This window comes from Mirounga angustirostris, unplaced genomic scaffold, assembly GCF_029215605.1.
Source record: "Mirounga angustirostris isolate CCGP_5_RB_7025 unplaced genomic scaffold, mMirAng1.0.hap1 SCAF_5, whole genome shotgun sequence".
Classification (NCBI taxonomy): domain Eukaryota; kingdom Metazoa; phylum Chordata; class Mammalia; order Carnivora; family Phocidae; genus Mirounga; species Mirounga angustirostris.
Genome location: NW_026991713.1, coordinates 57,942,970 through 57,965,589, shown reverse-complemented (window position 1 = coordinate 57,965,589; position 22,620 = coordinate 57,942,970). Strand labels below are relative to the sequence as shown.

Sequence of the window (22,620 nt, the reverse complement as noted above, 5' to 3'; positions counted from 1 at the left end):
GAAAAGGAAAAATAGCGCCCAAGGACGATAGCATGCATCCTTCTAGTCTGCAGGGCTCCAGTGGGGAGGGCTATATCCTCATGACCTTCTGGTGTATCCACAGAGGAACTGGGATCTTTTTGGTCTGGATCCCCATATAGCTGAGCAAACTGAATGGGATTACCAAGGGTTAAGATTAGGAAGTTGGGCCCCTAAATGTCACTGCTTTTGCCACCTGACCCTGTGCCTCCTTGGCCTCTTGGCCAAGAGTGTATTTGGCCAAAGACAGGAGTCCGAATCACTGCAGGATCAGAAGTCAGAGCTGTTTTGAGCAGGAAGGGCATTCCAGGAAGATGGTGGTAAATCCCCCAAATTAATGGGGATTCTCCCTAAATGGACATCTGTGAGCCCCATCAGAGGGTTTGACTACCCAAGGGGAGGTCATCTACCTTTGAAACAAAGAGAAGGGGAAGGCTACTGTGGTCATTCCCCTTCCTTTTCTCCATAGTCACAACATTAAAAACACATGGGCTTTGGAGTCAAACTGACCCAGGCTTGTATCTTGGCTTTGTCACCAACCAGCCGAGTGACAATGGGCTAGTTATAGAACCGCTCACCATACCCTCAACTCATAGATGGCTCTCAGCGCCGCCCCCCCATCCCCGGAAGAATCTAAGGGACAGGAAAAGCTGTTCTAAACAGGGGGGTGAGAAGAAAAACATTACAAGAGGGTGCCTACTGGGGTGGCTGGAAGACAGGTCATGATTTGCTGACCTCGATCCTACATGGCCGGCTGGTGTCTCCAAAGACCTTACTCTTTGTGAGCAGAGAAGTAAAGAAGTTCAGAGAGGAAACACTTCTAGGTCAGTACAAAGTTTATTAGCCACTTCTGCTCAGAAGGGCCTCTTTCTGAACAGGACTATTCCTCTAACATACCAGCCAGAAAACAGCCGTACGTACAGGGCCTCACTTTCAGGCCATCTCAAGTTATACTAGAAACACATTTTATTTTTTTTTATTTACTTATTTATTTATTTGAAAGATTTTATTTATTTATTTGACAGAGAGAGACACAGTGAGAGAGGGAACACAAGCAGAGGGGAGTGGGAGAGGGAGAAGCAGGCTTCCCGCTGAGTGGAGAGCCCGATGTGGGGCTCGATCCCAGGACCCCGGGACCATGACCTGAGCCGAAGGCAGACGCTTAACGACTGAGCCACCCAGGCACCCCTAGAAACACATTTTAGTGCAATGGCAGTTGTCCTGGGGTTCCCTGGGGATGAGTAACGTGTGAGGTTGTCCGGAGCCCCATGATAAACATTCAAGGTTCTAAGTTCCGGGAACCTGGTTTTTGCCCAGGTCCACACCCAAGGAATAGAAACTCTTTCAGATAAGCAATATATTGTACAAAAGAATGAATGGTTATCTTAATAGAGGAATATCTAAGACCCAGGGCTTCTCTTTGTCTGTAAAAACACCAAATTCTATCTAATACTATAAAAAGCGATCCCTAAATTCCCAGCCACCCTACCATCCCTGGCCTCCAAGAGTGATTCGTCTCCTAAGCATTGAGGAAGTGGAGACTAGACAGAGTAAATTATTGTGCAAAGCTTCACAGGCATATTAGATTGGCAGGATCATTTTAGGGGAAGGAATGGGTGTGGCCAGCTTGGGGGGGCAGGGGAGGAGACTGGTAAGCAGAGGAGGTTTATCTCCTATTCCCTTCTTCTGAGGGGAGCCTCACATGGTGGGCTGAAGCAGAAAGCTCTCAGTCTCTGCAGGAACCAAAGGAATTTAGGACTTTAATCAGGAGTGAGGGGAAGAAGGAAGGAAAAGGTTTTATTCTAGACATGAAAGAACCAGAAGAGAGAAATGGAATCCTATCACGTTTCTGTTCCCTACCGATGGCCAATGCTAGTGGGCACTACCACGTTAGCCTTACCAACTATTCAAATGTTGACTCCTCCCATACTGGAAAGAAGCCACTCCAAGTGCCTGAGCCCTCTAAGTACCTCCTAATTGCTCTGGCCTACCCTCAGAACTCCTATACCTCCCCAAAGAGCAGCTGGCCTCAAAGATCCCAGTTAGAGCCATGGCTAACATCTATTCTGATTCATTGGTGCCTGTTCCTTACCTATAGTCTGCCTTCACTTCCCACTCCCAAACCCAGCGTTAACCAGCTTAGAATGGGTTTTCCATCCTTGGAGAGCAACATCATGATGTGGGGGCTAGGAAGGACAAAAGACACAGGAAGAACAGAGGAAATGTCGTTCCTAGTAGTCAGAAGGAATCAAGGGCCCGTCCGTGTAGAAATGGCTGGGGTGGAAGACATAAGCCTCATCCACGGTGTTCTGTCCAGCAAACAGTGGGTCACCATTTGTCATGATTTCTTCAATCTTCATACCGTTTCTGAAGACTAAGGTAGTCCAAAGAAAGAAATGAGGCCCTGATCTTAGGTAAGGAGTTCCCAGCAGGGAAAATGAGGGAGGATGGCAGCAGAGGCCTGAACAAGGCCTGAGGAGGCACTCAGGTCAGGGAAGGAGGAGGCATGTGCATTTTCTAATAAAAGGAATCACAAAGAAATGAGCCTCCCTCCAATGAGAGGCTTAGGCCTCAGCCTTTTCTATAATGGGTAAGGGAGGGCAGTTGGTAAAGGGAATGTGTCCTCTCTTCCCCAGCCCCGGCTCATCACTTACTTTCCATTTCCTCAGTGTTCAGGTGTCTCAGGTCATGGGGCAAATCTGGCTCGGGCACTGCCGGTGACTCAGGCTCTAGAATAGGCCCCCGCTTCAGCTCTGGTCCCATGTTTGGCTCTGACACTCTTTGCACCACATCTGGTGAGGGCTCCAACAGGGGCTCCAGCGCTGGCCCCAGATCCAGCCCTGCCTCCAGCAGTGGCTCTAACTCCAGGCCTGGCTCGGGCTCTAGCAATGGGGCCAGGCCCGACTCCAGCTCAAATGACTCCACTTCGGGCTCCAGCTTAAGGTCCGGCGGTTGCCGCAGCTCATCTACCTGTCTGGATACCGCAATACAGTCAAAGGGGCCGGGCTTGGCTGTTTAGGTGAAGTGGGGAATGGCTGAGCAAGCAGAGACTCTCTCTCTAGGCTAAGAAGGCAACGGAGCGGGGGCGCCTGGGTGGCTCAGTCAGGTAAGTGTCAGACTCTTGATTTCGGCTCAGGTCATGATCTCAGGGTTGTGAGCTCGAGCCCCGAGTCAGGTTCCACGCTCAGTGCGGCGGAGTCTGCTTGAGATTCTCTCTCTGCCTCTCCCTCTACCCCCTGCCCCCACTCACTCACTCTCTCTCCCTCTAAAATAAATAAATAAAATCTTAAAAAAAAAAAAAAGAAGAAGAAGAAGGCAACAGAGCAACAGAGCAGAGGGCTTAAGAGCCCAGGCTTTGGAATCAGGCTTGCCAGAGTTTGAATCCTATCTTTTTTTTTTTTTAAGATTTTATTTATTTTTATTTGAGAGAGAGAGAATGAGAGAGAGGGAGTACATGAGAGGGGGGAGGGTCACAGGGAGAAGCAGACTCCCTGCCGAGCAGGGAGACCGATGCGGGACTCGATCCAGGAACTCCAGGATCATGACCTGAGCCAAAGGCAGTCGCTTAACCAACTGAGCCACCCAGGCACCCGAATCCTATCATTTATTAGATGGGTGATCTTCAGCTTTCTGAGCCTCAGATTTACCATCGATAAAAAGGGAACACCGCCACTTGAAAGGCAGTAGGATGGTTAAAAGAAGCACTTTGGAATCTGGCAGACCTGGATCCTTTATTAGCCATGTGCCATAGGCATGCCATGTCACCACACTAAACCTCAGGTTCTTCAGCTACAGTCATACCCAAGTCTGCCTCACGGGACTATTACGGAGATTCGATAAATAAGAAACGAAACACAAACATTTAGCCCCGTACTTGCCATATAATAAACTTTCATTAAACGTGGCTGTTATCACCTACTTGGATGGATTCTCAAAAGAATTCAATAAAACGAAAAAAAATCTGTTCTTAAAAAAATATCTAGTACCATGCTTCAAGTAGATGCCCATGAACATCAGTGATTATGCCGATTATTAGCAGGAAAGCCCTGTAGAAACAATCTAAGGATGGCAGCAGAACACTAGAGAGGAAAGAGGCTAGCAGAACGAGAAAAAAAACCTAGAGGCTGGAGAGTATGGGTCAGTAGGAGTGAAGGCTGGCAAGGTGAACTAAGCAGGTCTGGGTCACTACATCAGCCCACGAGGGTTAGGGAGGATGGGCGAAAAATGCATCGCTCACCTGTTAGAGACCACGATGAGCTTATGTTTCAGGTATTTCCTCCGTTCCTGGAGATTAACTGTGGGGCACACACGCAGGAGGACAGGGAGGTCAGGGGGCTGGACACAGAGCCCCAGGACCCCTCGTGCAAATGGTCCTGATAATCATGTCTCCCTGCTAACCAGCAGTGTCCTAGGCACAAATCCTTTCACTTCTCTGGCTATCAGTTTTTCCACGTCTGGAAGAAAGGCGTTGGATCTGTAGATGCCTGAGAATCCCTGCCACCTTCCAGTGACATATATCCATGACTCTCACCTTTCTCCTTGTAGTAGCGTCCGAAAGCCTCATCCCGGGGGATCCGGGGGTAGAGGAAGCGCAGTGGGTTCTCAGGGATGTTCTCTTCAGTGAGCAGCTGGTAGTGTCCAATGATTTTGGTCAGCGGCAGAGACTGCAGCACGTCCTTGGTGAAGGGCTGCACGGAGTAGATGAGCACCCTATCTGTAGAAGGGAACAGGCAGGCCTGAAGGAAGAGGTGGGGCCTGGGACGTCCCGCCCTGGCTGTCCAACCCCAAGTCTGCTGAGAAATTCAGGACAGAGCCAGGGAAGCCCAGGGCCGGCCGAGGGGCAGAGAGGACAGGCTGTGGGCACGTCGGGGCAGAGCAGCTGACCATCATCCTGGTGTTCCACCCAGGAGCAGGTAATGCCCCCTTCCGACGTTTCACTGAAGCGCAGGAGAAAGGTGCCGGAGATGGTCTTCTTCAGCAGCTTGCGCTCCTTGCTCCGGCTCACAAAGCCCATGATGCGTCTGAAACACAGAAAAGCTGCTGTGAGGCCAACCCGCCTCCCTGCTCTCCCGCTCTCCTTGTCCGGGGAGAGAGGTGCCAGCTTTTGGCCCTCGCTCTCGGCCAAGTCACTTCATCTTACTGACAGTATCCACCTTCCAGGGTTGGAAGAGGTGCAAGGCTTCCGCGAGGTCACATAGATGAAAAGCACCTTGTAAAAGGCAAAGTGCTATACAAATGAGCAGGCAGTGTGGTGGGAAGAGGTAGGCTTGTATTCAGACAGGACTATACGCATTGGGTGAATTCTCTAACTTCTCTGCGGCTCAGCGTGGTTGTAAGGATTAAACGAGAGAATTCATAAAGAGCGCCCAGCAGGCTCTGGAGCACAACAGATGCTGGATGCGCGCTGCCTAAGACTATTTGGCACATGGGAGGGGGTGTGACCTTGCAACCTCGCACCAGTGTTTGCTCTCTCCCTTTCCGCCACATGAGGGAGCCCGGAGTCCGCTCTCAAGCGCAGAAAGGCAGAAAGGGAGGGATGGGAGAAGGAGGCTGACCAAGGCCTTACCCATCATTCCAGAGATCCTTCAGGTGGTCATGTACCAGCTCCAGAATTTTGTCTAACCACGTCCAGAATGGTAGCTTGCCAGGAGGGCTCTCTCGCTGCAGGAGGAATGGGAAGGCAGGAAGAGTCATGGAGGTGCCCGCAGTGAGCAGAAGGAGTAAGGCGGGGAAGGACTAGTGTTTGCATAGGGGCTAGATCTAGCTGCACAGGATGCAGGGAGTTACCTTAGTGAAGTCAGCCCAGGATAACAATGCACCCTCCGTCCTAGACTTCTGCCCTGTGGGCAGACAGACAGTTCAGATAATGGAAGGAGGCAAGGCTAGGGTCCCTGGAATAGAAAGGATGGAAGGCTGGGGAAACAACAGCTAGGGAAAGGCGAGAGAAAAGGAGGTCTGTACCAAACAGCTTGTTCCTCAGCATGCTCAGCTGGTCTGGGTCAAGGCCTCGGCCCACATAGGAGGAGAACTGCCAACTGAGTGCAGGGCCCAGCAAGCTCCAGGGAGCCTTGGGGGGGCTGGAGAAGAACTGCTGATTCTGCAAGGGTAGGAAGAGGGCAGAATGGCTCAGAAGGAGCGCCCTCATACCAAGCTTCCACACCCCTCCTGACCTTCCCTCACTGTTGGCCCCACCTCCTACCTGGGGGTTTGAGCTAAGCAGATTGAACCAAAGAACCGAGGCCCAGGCAATGGAGACTTGGTTCATGTTAGAAATAATCACCACAGGGAGGGTGTCCGTCTGAAGAGAAAACAGGAGTCAGAGGGGGGATGTGATGTTTCTAGCTCTGACGGGGGCAAAGGGGGAGAATTTCCCACGCTGAGAGGCTTCTATTTAACCCCTCCTTAATGCCTTCGGCCAAATCTGCTTCATCTCTCCCTGCCCTCCATTTTCACTCACTTTCAGCTCCTGCTTCAGACCCTGGTAGGTGTATTTGACTGTAATACTGATGATGTGCAGTTCCTCTGTCACACCCAGCACTCCCTAGGACAGCCGAAGACACAACGGTCAGAGGGCCCTTTGGCAAGTTCCTCCCATGCCCCGATCCTCTGTCCAGCCCTCACCTTATTGCAGCCCTTTCCTGAACCACCTGAACGTTGCTCCACCAGAGTCTGTGAGTTGAGAGAAGGAGAGAAAAATGCCAGAGTGGGGACTCCAGGGTCCCTGGTACCCCCTATTTTGCCTCAAGACTTCCCAAGGCCTGGGAACTTCCCTTAGCCTGTTCCACTGGACCAGAAGCTTAAGGTACTAGTCCTTCTTACCAGGTAGCCGAAGTCCCAAGTTAAGCCCTGACTCTGCCCCTTCTCGGGGGTCAAAGTTTTCTGGTTTGAGGTTAGAATGTTGAACTTCCGGAAGCTATTCCAGGAGGGAGAAGATATATGGAGAACAGGAGCAGAGTTACTCTACAAACTCAGCAGGAAAAACAACAAAAATTCCACTTCGTGTCAGACCTCCCCTTTTGCCTTTGTCCGTACCCCCACCAAATAAACCTCCCCCTCGTCTGTGCCCCCATGTGGCTGTGCAGGTCATGCAGTGCACAAACGTTTACAGCATCTTGTCAGACACCTACCTTTGTGATTGAGGAGGATTCCTGAAAAGAAATTAAAAAGAAAAAAAAAATCATTGGGAAGCAAAACAGTGTAGGAGTTAGGAATTTAGTCGTTAGGATCAGACAGACCTGGGTTCGAACCCAGATCTGCGCTCTCTGGCCATGTGGCCTTGCACAAGAGACACGACCTCTCTGGGCTTGTTTCTTCATTTGAATGACGCACTGATAATACCTAACTCGTGGGGTTCCTGTGACAAATGAGGACGTGACAAGCTGCATGTCTTATAGTGTTCAACAAAAGCGAGGAGTTATTATTTCTGAGGTAGGAATTGACAGCGTAAGAACACAGCCCCAGGGCCTGATGGTGAAGAATGCGTGTCTCCTCAGCCCCAGCAGCCCATGTCCTGGCCGCCCCATGGTCCTATGTGCCCCAACTTACCTGTCAATGGAGACTTCTGCAGTCAGTGACTCATTGCCTTCCTGGAGTCTCACCAGCAACCTAAGGGGAAGGGAGGTGGATGGGGGAAGCAGTCAGCTTTAATCTCCTGGACAGATGAAGAAGAAGAGGAAAAGGAAGGAGGAGGAGGGGGAGGAGACGAAGACGACGAAGACGAAGACGATGAAGACAAAGACAAAGACGAAGAAGAAGAAGGTGGATTGAGGAGAAAAGAGAGAAGACAAGAGCAGAAAGATCTGGAAAGCCAGAAAGGAAACAGTAGTACCAGGGCTGAAAAAAAGAAGCAGGAATGAGTTCTGAAATGCCAACCTTGTTTGGACAGTGAACTTGCTCCCAGTCTTGAGGATGAGGGGTCGGTGGGGAGTTTGGGGCATGCAGGGCTGGGTTTCTACCACGAAGGCTCTGCGGAGAGAATATACAGCTCAGGCTCTGTAAGAACGGCCCCTCGCGCTCTTTCCTTCTGCCCCTCCCGGGAGGCCCCACCCTGGCCTCTGGACCTTCGGAGCAGGTGCTGTAGCAACTCCGTGACCTGGGCCTTCCGCAGGTCCACCCCTTTGGTCAGAGGGTCATCCGGATAGCTAACCAGGCGACTCAATCCCTTCAGCTCCTGCAACAGCTGGCGCAGGTGAAACAACAGCTTGGCTCCAGCTGTGAACCTGGGTGATAGGATTCCAGAGAGAGAGAGAACTGATGAGTTTCCTGGTGCCCCCAAACAGGCTCCAGAAGCTCCCCTTTAACTATGTGGAGAGGCAGAAACTGGGACGAAAAAAGAACCCAGGAAGCATATGAAAGATTATACAACATGATTCATAATCCAAGAAATAAAAATCAGAGCCACTTTCACATATAAAACTGGTGAAAAAGGGCGCCTGGGTGGCTCAGTCGTTAAGCGTCTGCCTTCGGCTCAGGTCATGATCCTAGTGTCCTGGGATCGAGTCCCACATTGGGCTCCCTGCTCGGCAAGAAGCCTGCTTCTCCCTCTCCCATTCCCCCTGCTTGTGTTCCTGCTCTCGCTGTCTCTCTCTCTGTCAAATAAATAAATAAAATCTTAAAAAAAAAAAAAAAAAACTGGTTAAAGATTTATTTCTGGGACGCCTGGTGGCTCAATTGGTTGAGCATCTGCCTTCAGCTCCGGTCATGATCCCAGGGTCCTGGGATTGAGTCCCACATCGGGCTCCCTGCTCGCCGGGGAGCCTGCTTCTCCCTCTGCCTGCCGCTCCCCGTGCTTGTGCTCTCTCTGTCAAATAAATAAATAAAATCTTTAAAAATTTATTTGACAGAGAGAGTGACAGCGAGAGAGGGAACACAAGGAGTTGTAAGTTCAAGCCCCACATTGGGTATAGAAATTACTTAAAAATAAAATCTTTACAACAGATGTATAGATGTATATTTATGTATATGCATAGGGAAAATCTAAAAAAATGTATTTAAAAGCCCTAACAATGAGTACCCCTGCATGATAAGGTTATGCAGATGGGTAGTTTTTACTTTCTTTTCTTTTAAATTGTCTGAATTTTTTTTCCAATTGGGACACATTATATTTATAATCAGAAAAATCAAAGCTCTTTTTTAAGATTTTATTTATTTATTTGACAGAGGGAGACACAGCGAGAGAGGGAACACAAGCAGGGGAGGGGGACAGGGAGAAGCAGGCTCCCAAGGAGCAGGGAGCCCAATGTGGGACTCGATCCCAGGACTCTGGGATCATGACCTGAGCCGAAGGCAGACGCCTAACGACTGAGCCACCCAGGCGCCCTCCTCTCTTTTTTAAAAAAGATTTTATTTATTTATTTTAGAGGGGAGGGGGAGGAGAAAAGGGGGAGGGAGAAGGAGGGGGAAAGAATCTCAAGCAGACTCCACTCTGAGTGGGGAGCCCCCCATACGGCATTCAATCCCATGAGCCCAAGACCATGACCTGCCCCAAACCAAGAGTTGGAGGTTTAAACGACTGACTTTCACTCAGGTCATGATCTCAGGGTCCTGGGATTGAGTCCCATGTTGGGCTCTACGCTCAGTGGGGAGTCTGCTTCTCGCTCTCTCCCTCTGCCCCTCTCCCCCACCCCATACTCTCTCTCTCAAATAAATACATAAAATTTTTAAAAACAAAACAAACAATGAAACAAAGGATCAACTCAATAACAATAACACCACCAAAAAGAATAGGTATATCCTTTAACCCAGGAATACCACTTCTGGGGATTTATATTACAGAAATAATTAGGGATGTAAATAAAGATGTAGCTATGAGGATATTTACTGCAGCACTGTTTAAAATAGCAAGAAATCAGGCCGCCCAGATGGCTCAGTCAGAGGAGCATACAACTCTTGATCTCAGGGTTGTGAGTTTGAGTCCCGCATTGGGTGTAGAGGTTGTTTAAATAAATAAATAAACTTAAAAAAAAATCCTTTCCCTTGGGGCGCCTGGGTGGCTCAGTCGTTAAGTGTCTGCCTTCAGCTCAGGTCATGATCCCAGAGTCCTAGGATCGAGCCCCGCATCGGTCTCCCTGCTCGGCGGGAGGCCTGCTTCTCCCTCTCCCCCTCCCTCTGCTTATGTTCCCTCTCTCACTGTGTCTCTGTCAAATGAATAAATAAAAAAAATCTTAAAAAAAAAAAAATCCTTTCCCATCTTGCAAGATGGTGGGTGAAAAATATGAGAAGCCAGATGCTAAGGAGAAGAAACCTGGAGCCAAGAAGGCTGATGCTGGTGGCAGGATTAAGAAGGGTAACCTCAAGGCTAAAATGCTAAAGAAAGGGAAGCCCCACTGTAGCCAAAACCCTGTCCTAGTCAGAGGAATTGGCAGATATTTCCCATTGGCTATGTATTTCAGAAAGGCCATGTACAACAGGAAGTATTCAGCAGCTAAATCCAGAGTTGAAAAGAAAAAGAAGAAGGTTCTTGCTACCGTCACAAAACCAGTTGGTGGTGACAAGAATGGTGGAACCTGAGTGGTTAAACGTCACAAAATGTCTAGGTATTATCCTACTGAAGATGTGGCTTGAAAACTGTTGAGCCACGGCAAAAAAACCCTTTCCGTCAGCATGTGAGAAAACTGCAAGCTAGTGTCACTCCTGGCCCCATATATTTTTTTTTTTTTTAAGATTTTATTTATTTGGGAGAGAGCGAAAGAGAACATGAGCAGGGGGAAGGGCACAGGGAGAAGAAGAAGAAGCAGATTCCCTGCTGAGCGGGAACCCCATTCAGGACTCGATCTCAGGATCCTGAGATCATGATCTGAGCGGAAGGCAGACACTTAACTGACTGAGCCATGGAGGCGCCCCTCCTGGCCCCACTGTGATCATCCTCACTGGGCTCCACAGAGGCAAGAGGGTGGTTTTCCTAAAGCATTTGAGCAGTGGCTTGCTACTTGTGACTGGACCTCCGGCCCTCAATCGAGTTCCGCCATGAAGAACACACCAGAAATCTGTCATTGCTTCCTCCACCAAAATTGCTATCAGCAGTGTGAAAATTCTCAACATCTCACTCATCAGTACGCACTGATGCTTACTTCAAGAAGAAGTTGCATAAACCCAGACACCAGGAAGGTGAGCTCTTCAAAAGGGAAGAAAAACGTGAGATTATGGAGCAGCACAAGGTTGATCAGAAAGGGGCGCCTGGGTGGCTCAGTTGGTTAAACGTCTGCCTTCGGCTCAGGTCATGATCCCAGGGTCCTGGGATCGAGCCCCGCATCGGGCTCCCTGCTCAGCGGGAAGCCTGCTTCTCCCTCTCCCTCTGCTGTTCCCCCTGCTTGTGTGCTCTCTCTCTTTGTCAAATAAATAAATAAAATCTTAAAAAATAAAAACTAGTGATTCTGTACGCTAAGCCCTATATACCTGTTTTCAATTTACATGAACATTGTTGTGATTCATTCTTAATAGTTTACTTTTTATTTATTTATTTTTAAGATTTTATTTATTTATTCGACAGAGGGGCGGGGGAGAGAGCACAAGCAGGGGGAGTGGCAGAGGGAGAGGGAGAAGCGGGCTCCCCGCTGAGCAGGGAGCCCGATGTGGGACTAGATCCCAGGACCCTGGGATCATGACCTGAGCCGAAGGCAGACGCTTAACCAACTGAGTCACCCAGGCGCCCCAATAGTTTACTTTTTAAAATATTATTTATTTACTTTTTTAAAAAGTAAACTCTACCCCCAATATGGGGCTTGAACTCATGACCCCAAGATTAAGAGTCGCATGCTCTACCAACTGAGCCCTCCATGCATCCCCAATTTTAATAAATTATAATGAGTTTTCTCATTAGAAAATATTTAAAACAGTAGGTATTCTAAGTACATTGAAAGGCATACTAGATATTTTTTCCACATCACAAAAAAATTAATATAAAAGAGCTTACTGAAAAAAATAGCAAGAAATTAAAAAACAACCTAAATGTCCAAAAATAGGAGTTCATTAACTAAATTATGTTACCTCCATACAGGGAACTATAAGGCAACCATTAAAAATAACATGGGTAGGGGCGCCTGGGTGGCTCAGTTGGTTGAGCGACTGCCTTCGGCTCAGGTCATGATCCCAGGGTCCTGAGATCGAGTCCCACATCGGGCTCCCGGCTCAGCAGGAAGCCTGCTTCTCCCTCTCCCACTCCCCCTGCTTGTGTTTCTGCTCTCGCTGTCTCTGTCTCTGTCAAATAAATAAATAAAATTAAAAAAAATAATAATAACATGGGTAGGGCGCCTGGGTGGCTCAGTTGGTTAAGCGACTGCCTTCGGCTCAGGTCATGATCCTGGAGTCCCGGGATCGAGTCCCGCATCGGACTCCCTGCTCAGCGGGGAGTCTGCTGCTCCCTTTCCCGCTCCTCCCTCTTGTGCTCTCTCTCTCTCTCTCACTCTCTCTCTCAAATAAATGAATAAAATGTTTAAAAAAAAAAAAATAACATGGGTATGAGGCACCCAGGTGGCTCAGTTGGTTAAGCATCTGACTCTTGATCTCAGCTCAGGTCTTGATCTCAGGGTTATGATTTCAAGCCCCACGTTGGATTCCATGCTGGGCATGGAGTCTACTTAAACAAACAAACCAACCCAAAAACATGGGTAGGGGTGTCTGGCTAGCTCAGGTGGTAGAGCATGGGACTCTCGATCTCAGGGTGGTAAGTTCGAGCCCCACGTTGGTGTAGAGTTTACTTAATAAATAAATAAAATCTTAAAAAAAAACATCAGCCTGTCTTATTTAAAAAAAAAATAACATGGGTAAATACTGTAATACACTGCTAAGTTAAAAAGCAAAAACCACAGTTCTCAAAATAGTACAAAATGTATCACAGTAGCTACATCTGGGTAGTAAGATAATAACAGGTAATGGTCACTCTTTTTTTTTGACATTATACTCATTACAGTTAAAAAAAAAAAAAGTAGAGGGGTACCTGGGTAGCTCAGCTGGTAAAGCGGCTGGCTTGTGATCTCGGCTCAGATCGTGATCTCAGGGTCCTGGGATCGAGCCCTGCACTGGGCTCCACGGTCAGTAGGGAATCTGCTTAAGGATTCTCTCTCTCCTTCTCCCTCAGTCCCTCCTTCCCTCCCTCGCCCTGCTCGCATTCTCTCTCTCTCTCTCTCTAAAGTAAATAAATAAATCTTAAAAAAAAAAAAAAAGTACAAAGTCTATTTCTTGGGTGATTAAAAAGGAAGGAGAAACCACCTTGTGGATTAATCCACTCCTTTCACCAAAGCAAAGACTGGGCTCCGGGTTCCCTGCGTGATCACTGTGGTCAGACTAGGGAGCCGGGATCATTTTGGCGAGCAGAGAGTAAGGACAGCAACAGCTCTTGCCTAGATAGGCAATTCATTACATGAATGAGGAAATTCCTTACAATTCACCATTTACAATGTACAAAGCACAGCAGGGTGGCTGGGACAAGGGCAGGTGGGAGGTGCCTCTCACCACTTCTCCAGCTGTTCCAAGCCTCCATCCGCAGGGGCTCCAATGCAGGCTTTCTGCTGCTGGACTTTCCATTCCTCCAACTTGGGCAGCAGTAGCTCAACGAGGGTCGTTAGTTGGCCTAGCAATGCTTTGATGGCATCCAGCACCTCCTACGAAAGACATAGAGTGAGTGGTGAGCACTTCTCACCATCACCCTCCACCACCCAACCGGGGAGGAAGAGACAAAGAAGCCAAGGCTAAGAGGCCAGGGCTCCCACATCCCTCATTTGCCCCTGCTCCCTGCTGCCCACTTCCTCTGTCTGTCTCCCACCTTTCTCCTTTTGTCCAGTTCATTGAGAGTCTCCTGCAGAAGCTGCTGCTGTCTCATCTGATGGGGATCTAAAGAGAGTGTCTTCACTGGATGGCAGGAGCAGGAGTGAGACAGAGGTTCAGACCTAGGGCTCCTTCCCCTCTCCATCCTGACCAGGACCGCAGTCAGAGTCAGGTGGGGGGAATTCTGAAGGGGGAAGAAGGGGAACCAAGCAAAGCAGAGGCACCTCTGGGCCCTCGGGCGAATTCTGAATGGTCATGCTGGAACTAAAAGCCCACTCAATCTGCTAAGCAGTTTTCCACGCATCTCCCCCAACGTCCACCAACTATCCCTCAGCCACACCTCCAGCACAACCTCCATAACATCCGCCGGCCCTTGTAGCTTTGCCTGGCAGAGGGACTGGAGCCGGGGTGGTGTACAAGCCAGAGGAGGATTATTGCTTCCTTTCACTTCCCCTTTCTTCCACCCTTGGCCTCCCAGCAGGCATCTGTCTTCCCCCACCCCTCGGTGTGCTTGCTTCCTACCTTGGGCCTGGATCTTATATCGGAAGCAGAAGACATCCTGCTGGTCTTTCAGTTGGCAGATGGATTTCACCAGCTTCTGTAGAGGGGATAAGACCCAGATGAGGCTGCTTCTGTGGGAGGCAGCAGGCTGAGCGCTACCCATCCCGACTCTTGCCACATCCACTAACCTCCATCATAGCCTTTAATTCCAGGATCCGGGATTCGATCTCATGCTGCTGGCTCTCTACGGGTGCTTCGAGGGCTGGCTCTCCTTGCTCCTGAAATAAAAGCCTCTGAGCACATTTCATTTCTGACCTTTCCTCCCTGAAATCCAGGCCTACAATTGTATCACAGGATGTGATGTCCTTTCCACGGTCACTCTCTACTCCAAGAGCGTTCAAAAATCACTACAAATTGTTCTTACCGACTGAGCCCTCTGAGCCTGGATCAGAATTCTTTTTTCTTCCAGAAGGAGATTAAAGATCATCTCAGCCAACTGGGTAGGGCCCTGGGGAAAGGCCTGCAGTAGGAAGATAAAGAATTGACTAAAGATCATCAACTGTCATTGATCTAGCCCTCCAGACCTTCCCCACCAGTGACCCCAGGACTTCCCCCTTCAGGGCCCCTAGCTCTTCCCCTCTTCACCACTGGTACCCTAAAACCTAGCCTCTTCCCAACAGGGTCATCTAGACTTTGCCTTTCTCTCTGCCAGTGATCCCCTAAGTCCAGACCTCGTCCTCCCTTTCCCCAGATCTGCCCCCATCCCTTCACATCTCCAGGTCCTGTTCCATACCCTAAACCATACTCCTCTACACTCAGTCCCCTTTCTTTTTCTTTTTTTTAAAGATTTTATTTATTTGCGAGAGAGAGAATGAGAGACAGAGAGCATGCGAGGGAGGAGGGTCACTGGGAGAAGCAGACTCCCTGCTGAGCAGGGAGCCCGATGTGGGACTCGATCCCGGGACTCCAGGATCATGACCTGAGCCGAAGGCAGTCGCTTAACCAACTGAGCCACCCAGGCGCCCCCTCAGTCCCCTTTCTATTCAGCTTGTCGGCTGTCCCTGGCTCCTCCAAGTACCTGAATGTCCCGAGAGAATTTTCGCAAGTTGTGCTGTAGTAACAAGCACTCAGGGTCCTGGCTGCAGCGGCCACACTCGTTGTTCAGTTGGTCCAAGAAGTGGAAGAACAGCACGGTAGCCTTGGAATCATCATTGCCCAGTGCAGCCTCCTGCCTGGGGACCAGGAACAACAAGGATTAGTATCTCCGCAGGGCTGCTACTATCTTTTGAGGCCTTCTAACCCCTTCCTACCCTCGGTATCTCCAGGATCCTGGGGTCTCAGAAGAAATTACTTTCCTCATTCCACCCGCATCCAACTTCCTGAGGTGCTCACCAGTTCTGATCTTCAATCCAGACAGCTAAGTACTGTCGAATGTCCATGGGCAGGAGGCTATCTGAGTACAGCTGGTGCAGCTGATCCTGAAATGGGTTGTTGAGATTCTGCAACATCTCCCACTGCGCCATTTGGGGTCTGAGTCTGAAGGATGCAGGTACCCAACCGGAAATTTTCCTGGATTAAATCAGCCACAGTTTCATGACTGCTTATCACTACAATAAAAATTTTTAATTATACAGGTAAGAAAAAAATACACACATACACACACACAATTCAAGCTACATTGACCCCACTCCCAATTTTTGTCCTTTCCCCTTCTCTTCACAGGTAACCAGTATTATCAGTTTGGTTCATATCCTTCCAGGGAGTACTATTTAAGAGCTCCAGTATGTGGGCCTTTTCTTTTAATAATTTTCAAACACACACCAAGTAGAGTGAATAGTACAAGAATCATCCATGTACCCATCCCATCATTCAGCTTCACTAAACAATATTTCCACCATCTTTATTTCATCTACCACCCTCAATGAATTTATTTTAGATTTATTTGCTTGTATTTATATTCACTTATGCTGGAGCATTTCAAGATCATAAATGGATCATAAGTATTTATTTCAGCATGATTCCTGCTGGCCCCAAAGCTTTATCAAGGACCGAAAACTTTTTTTTTAATTTATTTGAGAGAGTAAGAGAGCGAGAGAGAGAGAGAGAGAGAGAGCACAAGAAGGGGGGAGGGTCAGAGGGAGAAGCAGACTCCCCGCTGAGCAGGGAGCCCGATGCGGGACTCCGGGGATCATGACCTGAGCCGAAGGCAGTCGCTTAACCAACTGAGCCACCCAGGCACCCAAGGACCGAAACCTCTTTAGAGATAGGTATACCTTATAATCTGCTTTCCATATAGTAAGGAGGAACTCCATTCCAGATATTTAAATACTGCACAAGGGGTCACTCAATCCCTAAGACTGTGATACTTTTTTTTTTTTAAGATTTTATTTATTTATTTGAGAGAGAGAGAGAGAGAGCACATGAGAGGGGGGAGGGTCAGAGGGAGAAGCAGACTCCCTGCCGAGCAGGGAGCCCGATGTGGGGCTCGATCCCAGGACCCCGGGATCATGACCTGAGCCGAAGGCAGTCGCTTAACCAACTGAGCCACCCAGGCGCCCATGACTGTGATACTTTTAAGACCTCTATCAACCTCTGATTCTTCATGTAGATTATCAACTTTGTGAAAAACCCAGAAATTTCTTCTTTTATTCCGCCCCCCCCCCCCCCCCACTGCAACAGGGTTGGGCAAAGAAAGCACAGGTGTTTGTTGTGAAAGTGAAATTTCACTCCAAACTGTTTTTTGTGTCACCAAGTAGGCTGGGCTAAGAATCTTTCTTCCTCTCTTTCCCTGCCCCCTGCCATCTGTCTTTTTAGGAAATCAAAACTTATTCTTGCTGCAGCCTGAACCTAACAGAAAAGAGTATTTACACACATCTGTGGTCTTAAAAAGGTCACATGATCTTATTACAAATGAAAGAAAAATGTCTGGGGTGGGAGAGATTCTCTTCCAACAGTATGAATAATCATGAGATGCTTTTCTACCTCTTTGAAGTAGAAACAGGAAAGAAAGGACTGGTCAGAAGCTCCTATTTTTCATTTTAATCCTCTTACTAGTGCTTGGCTTTTTAAACTATGCATCTGTACTGCTTTAAAAAAACAGGGCGCCTGGGTGGCTCAGTTGGTTAAGCGACTGCCTTCGGCTCAGGTCATGATCCTGGAGTCCGGGGATCGAGTCCCGCATCGGGCTCCCTGCTCGGCAGGGAGTCTGCTTCTCCCTCTGACCCTCCTCCCTCTCATGCTCTCTGTCTCTCATTCTCTCTGTCTCAAATAAATAAATAAAATCTTTAAACAAACAAAACAAAAAAAAATGGCGGGGGGTGCCTGGGTGGCTCAGTCGTTGCGCGTCTGCTCGGGTCATGATCCCCGAGTCCTGGGATCGAGCCCCGCATCGGGCTCCCTGCTCCGCGGGAGGCCTGCTTCTCTCTCTCCCACTCCCCCTGCTTGTGTTCCCTCTCTCGCTGTGTCTCTCTCTGTCAAATAAATAAATGAATAAAATCTTTAAAACAAACAAACAAAAACAAATGGGGGGCGCCTGGGTGGCTCAGTTGATAAGCATCTGCCTTCCGCTCGGGTCATGATCCCGGGGTCCTGGAATCGAGCCCCGCGTCCAGCTCTCTGCTCGGTGGGGAGCCTGCTTCTCCCTCTCCTGCCTGCCGCTCTGCCTACTTGTGCTCACGCTCACTCTCTCTCTGCCAAATAAATAAATAAAATCTTTAAAAAAACAAAACAAAAAAAACAAATGGAGGGGCGCCTGGGTGGCTCAGTAGTTAAGCGTCTGCCTTCGGCTCAGGTCATGATCCCAGAGTCCTGGAATCGAGCCCCGCATCCGGCTCCCTGCTCCGCGGGAAGCCTGCTTCTCCTTCCCCCACTCCCCTTGCTTGTGTTCCCTCTCTCGCTGTGTCTCTCTCTGGCAAATAAATAAATAAATAAAATCTTAAAAAACAAAAAACAAAAAACCCACAAATGGAGAAGCCCCACTTCTCAAGGAACCAATCTCGGTTAGTATTAAAAGAGCAAGGTGGCAAGTTACCCCTGAGGTTTAAATACGAAAAAACAAAACAAAAAAACCCCACGGTCTTCCCAAATAGATCGCAAACACGAGGGTTAAAGGCTTTAACACAACTTTTTTTCCAGCTATCCCTCACTCTTTTAGGCATATATTTTGTGCTCAATCAGCTTTTTGGAAAAGAACTGCAATTTGTATGTGACCACAGGCAAATCGTTTCACCTTTCTGTCCCTTATACTTCTTTTTTTTTTTTTTTTTTTTTTTTAGATTTTATTTATTTGACAGAGAGAGACACAGAGAGAGGGAACACAAGCAGGGGGAGTGGGAGAGGGAGAAGCAGGCTTCTCGCCGAGCAGGGAGCCCGATGCGGGGCTCGATCCCAGCAGCCTGGGATCATGACCTGAGCCGAAGGCAAACGCCTAACGACTGAGCCTCCCAGGTGCCCCTGTGCCTTATACTTCTTAACATAACAACGAAGGAAGTGAAACCGTATCTACCTTTAGACCGTTTTTTTGGTGAGAATCAAAATTAAGACTAAGACCGGAAGGTAAAAGCATCGGCTAAGGGTATCGGAGGCTGCCGGGGAGTTTGGGAAGACGGGTGTTAGGGTTGGAGAGCTGGGCTGGATGGGGAGGTTCGGTTATGCAGCAGGAGACGGCTATTTCAACCTGGGGAGGAAGTTTTACCACTACGGGGCGTACCTCCGGGGCCTGCCGCCTTTCCCGGGTAGGAACTCGCGCCTGCACCCAGACCCCCGCACGCCCCCTCTGGGTCCGTACCTGGTAAGGGTCTCAATCCCAGCTTTCTCCAGCGGCTCAGGGCAAGGCTTCCGGCCGCAAAAGCTCAGGCGCGGGCTCCGCCCCCGGCTTCGACCCGCCCCTCAGATCCGCCCCCTTGTAGCTCACGGTCTGGAGCGGACGGCTGAACTCGGGAGCTCGCCATTCTCTGCCTGGCAACCCCGACGCTGGCTGCCATTCAGCCAAACTTTCCTAAGTCATTGGCGCCGCCACAAGTCCTCTCCCCGCGGGGCGGGACAAGAGGAGTCGAAACCGCACACCCCCAGCTCCAGCGATTGGTGGGAAAGCTCAACTACGCCCCGCCCCGTGTCCGCGGAGGGAGGAGTCCGATTAATGGAATAGCCTGGGGCTATAACAGCTGATTTCCGAGAACCCTTGCCTTCGGAAGAAAACCGAGACTGGTTCAGGACGCTGCAGGCTGTAAGAGCTCCATGAGAGGTGGGACCGGAATTTCGACACTTCGGGATAGGAAGGGACGAGCTGTAGTCATAAATATTTATTGATGGTACCTTGCTAAGAACTTGAGGTTCATTGTATCGTTTTTAATTGCCACAAAACCCATCCAGGTGAAAATGATTATCACTACTTTAGAGGTTTTAAAAAACCGAGTTTGGAGTAAAAGTTGTTACTGGTCAGTGATCACTGAGGCTCTTAGAAGTGGAGCCTGGATTCAAATCTAAATCCTCGGACTCCAAACCCCAAACTTTAAAATTCCTGCATTTTACAGCACTGCCTTCCTCCTTGATAACAAACCAGAGATTGGGATTTTGAACATACACACATTACAGCTTGTCAAAATATTAGATTTATTCATTTTGTGATGACCACCTTTTATATCCCAAGACTGCCATTCCCAGGATCTAAGTCATAGCCGTTATATAAGCCCTGAACTAATCAGGGAGGTGAACTAACACCAAAGGGCCATGGCAGTTGTTTCTTCCAGGTCACTCACATCTTAGGTCCCCCTCCCCAGTCCTCCATGCTGATCTCTGGCAGAGCGGTGTTTGCCTCTTTCCCATAGTAATACTGGATCAACTGTTCAATACCAGCCTTCACTGCAGGTTTAAGTGTAGCACTGATTAGTCGTCCTGTGGGTCCCCCAGACAATCCAGCCATGGTCATCAGAAGGTCATAACCCATATCTATGATCCCATCTTGGCCTCGTTCCTTGGCCTTGTCTGAACAGTTCAGAGCAGCATAATACAAAGCTGTGCCGAGACTGTAGTAGGTTCCAATTGCTGGAAACAACCTGATTACATTGTGCACACCGTGCTCCTGCTCCTGCTCACAGTCATTGGTAGGGAGGGAGCGTCGGGCTCTTTCTGGGCCTGGTTGCTCCCTGGCCAACAGCTGTAGAGCAGAGGCCAGGGCATCCACTGAAGCTGCCCTCCCTGTGCTTCTGCTTTTCTGGCGCTCTTGAAGATGTTGGATGAGTTTCTATGTAGCTTTTACACCCCCCTGGCGGTACAGCTGAAGTTGCAGGGTCCAGACATCAGCCTGGCAACCAGCTTTCGCCAGGGCGATCACCAGTGGTAAGGCTACCAGGAACTTGGGTAGAGGTGCCATGTTGGTGAAGCCAGGCAGGGACTTTGGGAGCAGAGTCTGGCAGGACAAGGGGTCTGAGGAAGGTGGCCAGGATCTCAAGGATAAGGGAATATTTGTCCGGTTTCCATATGAAATGACATCCACAGGGGGCAGCAGGAGGTAGCAAAAAAGCAGCTCAACTTGTATCGTGATGAATCTGAGGTCACACATGTCTGAAACAGAATACACTGGGGAGGGGACAAACCAGAAACATACAAACCATTTCCCTAAGGGCTGTGGTCTGAAAGGAGCCCATGACTCAGGGCACACCTCATCCATCATCTCCAAACTTCTGTTATGTTTAGGTAAAGGCCCAAGAATCAGGAAATGCAGCCCAACTGTTCCCACTTGGCCTTCCCCATCTTCAAGTCACCAGAGACTTCCTCTGCTTTATTTCCACCCATTTATACGAGGCCCCAAATTACCACAAAGTTCATGTGAGGAGCGAGACTGTCTTGATAGGTTTGGTTGCTCCTCAATCCAGTTCTGCCCACTTCTCTGCCCCATGAAGAAAGGAGATATTTGCTTTCCCCCATAATCAGTAAGAGATGCAATCTCTGCAAATATTTGTCCATTTGTATTGGCTGCGCAAGCCTTGTCCCCTTGTCACACATTGACCTCAACACCTAAGACCCTGTTCTTTGGCATTTCTGACACATCCCTGTCACTTTTCCACTCTAGCTCACGCTATGAGCTGGGAGACCCAGAGTCAGGAGAGATTAGATCTCTATGATTCTCTCTTATTGTATCTCTTTTCAGTTTAAGAATTAGTGAACTACAGCATCTAGTTGGTTGGGGATTTAGTACAGGGTGGATGAATGCGAAAAAGGTTAAATTACCTCTCATGCTTAGTACATATTACATGCACAATATATGATGACTGAAAGAAAAGAAAAAAAAAAAAAGCAAAATGGAATAAGAACTAGGGGCCGGGCAATACTAAGTGGGGATGCTCAAGGCTAACACCAGTCCCATGTGTGTTTTACCACTGGCATGAAATAAGGTACATCTGTCCCGAGTGGTCTTATACGTTTCTTTCTTTCTTTCTTTTTTAAGATTTTATTTGAGAGAGAGAGAGCGAGCACAGGAACAGGGGAGAGGGGCAGAGGGAGAGGGAGAAGCAGACTCCCCACTGAGCAGGGAGCCCAATGCGGGGCTCGATCCCAGGACCCTGGGATCACGACCTGAGCCAAAGCAGACGCTTAACCGACTGAGCCACCCGGGCGCCCCTGGTCTTTTACATTTCTAACTACTTACTATGTCCCATCCTTAAACATAGTCCTGAGAAAAGATGCTTGTTGCCTAGGTGGCATTGAATATCTGAAGTAAGCCTAGACAAATTCCTAAATGAATTTCTCCCTAAAGCACTCCCAGATAGCTGTGGAACTTTTGATAAATTATATTGTCATCATCCGTAGACACTCAGAGGTTCTTAACTTGGAGGGTGCTTCAGCTTTTTGCCTAGTTCTTCCGCACACTCCCAACACGCATTCCTGCAGCTCTAGGGGATACTGACAGCAACATCTTTGAACTGTGCCACCTGCAACATGGCAGATGGCTGGTAGACCAATCACGCCAAGGTGTGTATTTGCCACCAGCAATACATTCCTTAGGGTAAATAGCTGAGTGTTAGGTTCATCCAAGCTTCCCCGCAGGTCCCCCCAGATCCCTCAGAGTGACCTTAGTATTGCCAATGCTTTCCTCCTCATTGTGCTCTCCTCTCATGGAGAAGAGTTTCAGTGATGTCCTTTCCTCCCATCCTAACAAGCTGAAGCTGAGAATGTGGGCCTCAGTCGGGTAGCCAGCCTCCTCCAGGGCCACCCCCAGAGCCAAGTTGGATAGGTACTCAGGCAGAGGGGCTAAGGAGGAAGCAATGTGCAAGAGATCTGGGCAGGTCTTGGAATCTGGGAGAGGGAGCTGGCTGGAGAGTGTGTTCAGAGGATGGCCAGTTT

General features: G+C 49.0%; 2 protein-coding genes across 4 annotated transcripts; both read right to left on the bottom strand.

Moving 5' to 3' along the window:
* Positions 1 to 843: 843 nt before the first annotated feature.
* STAT2 (signal transducer and activator of transcription 2) lies at positions 844 to 19,210 on the bottom strand. Of its 3 annotated transcripts, none has more exons than XM_045873187.3 (24): positions 19,067 to 19,210; positions 15,673 to 15,887; positions 15,359 to 15,512; positions 14,705 to 14,800; positions 14,469 to 14,558; positions 14,302 to 14,377; positions 13,778 to 13,863; positions 13,468 to 13,616; positions 8,079 to 8,237; positions 7,891 to 7,983; positions 7,564 to 7,623; positions 7,146 to 7,166; positions 6,838 to 6,931; positions 6,640 to 6,687; positions 6,476 to 6,559; positions 6,218 to 6,316; positions 5,980 to 6,115; positions 5,806 to 5,858; positions 5,585 to 5,679; positions 4,903 to 5,039; positions 4,550 to 4,732; positions 4,256 to 4,313; positions 2,673 to 2,992; positions 844 to 2,392 (listed from the first exon to the last, which is right to left on the bottom strand). In XM_045873187.3, exons 2-24 carry the CDS (start codon positions 15,801 to 15,803, stop codon positions 2,250 to 2,252), a joined length of 2,565 nt encoding a protein of 854 aa, XP_045729143.2. In that variant the 5' UTR covers positions 15,804 to 15,887; positions 19,067 to 19,210; the 3' UTR covers positions 844 to 2,249. The 3 variants fall into 3 exon arrangements, with proteins under 3 accessions (XP_045729143.2, XP_045729145.2, XP_045729144.2); XM_045873189.3 differs by having other exon boundaries at positions 13,778 to 13,845; XM_045873188.3 differs by having other exon boundaries at positions 15,673 to 15,849; positions 19,067 to 19,154.
* A 781-nt stretch (positions 19,211 to 19,991) lies between these two features.
* Positions 19,992 to 21,166, bottom strand: APOF (apolipoprotein F). The gene is given in 2 exon segments (XM_045868822.2): positions 19,992 to 20,051; positions 20,054 to 21,166. Coding segments are annotated over 2 exon segments (957 nt in total). The 5' UTR covers positions 20,951 to 21,166.
* Positions 21,167 to 22,620: the final 1,454 nt, after the last annotated feature.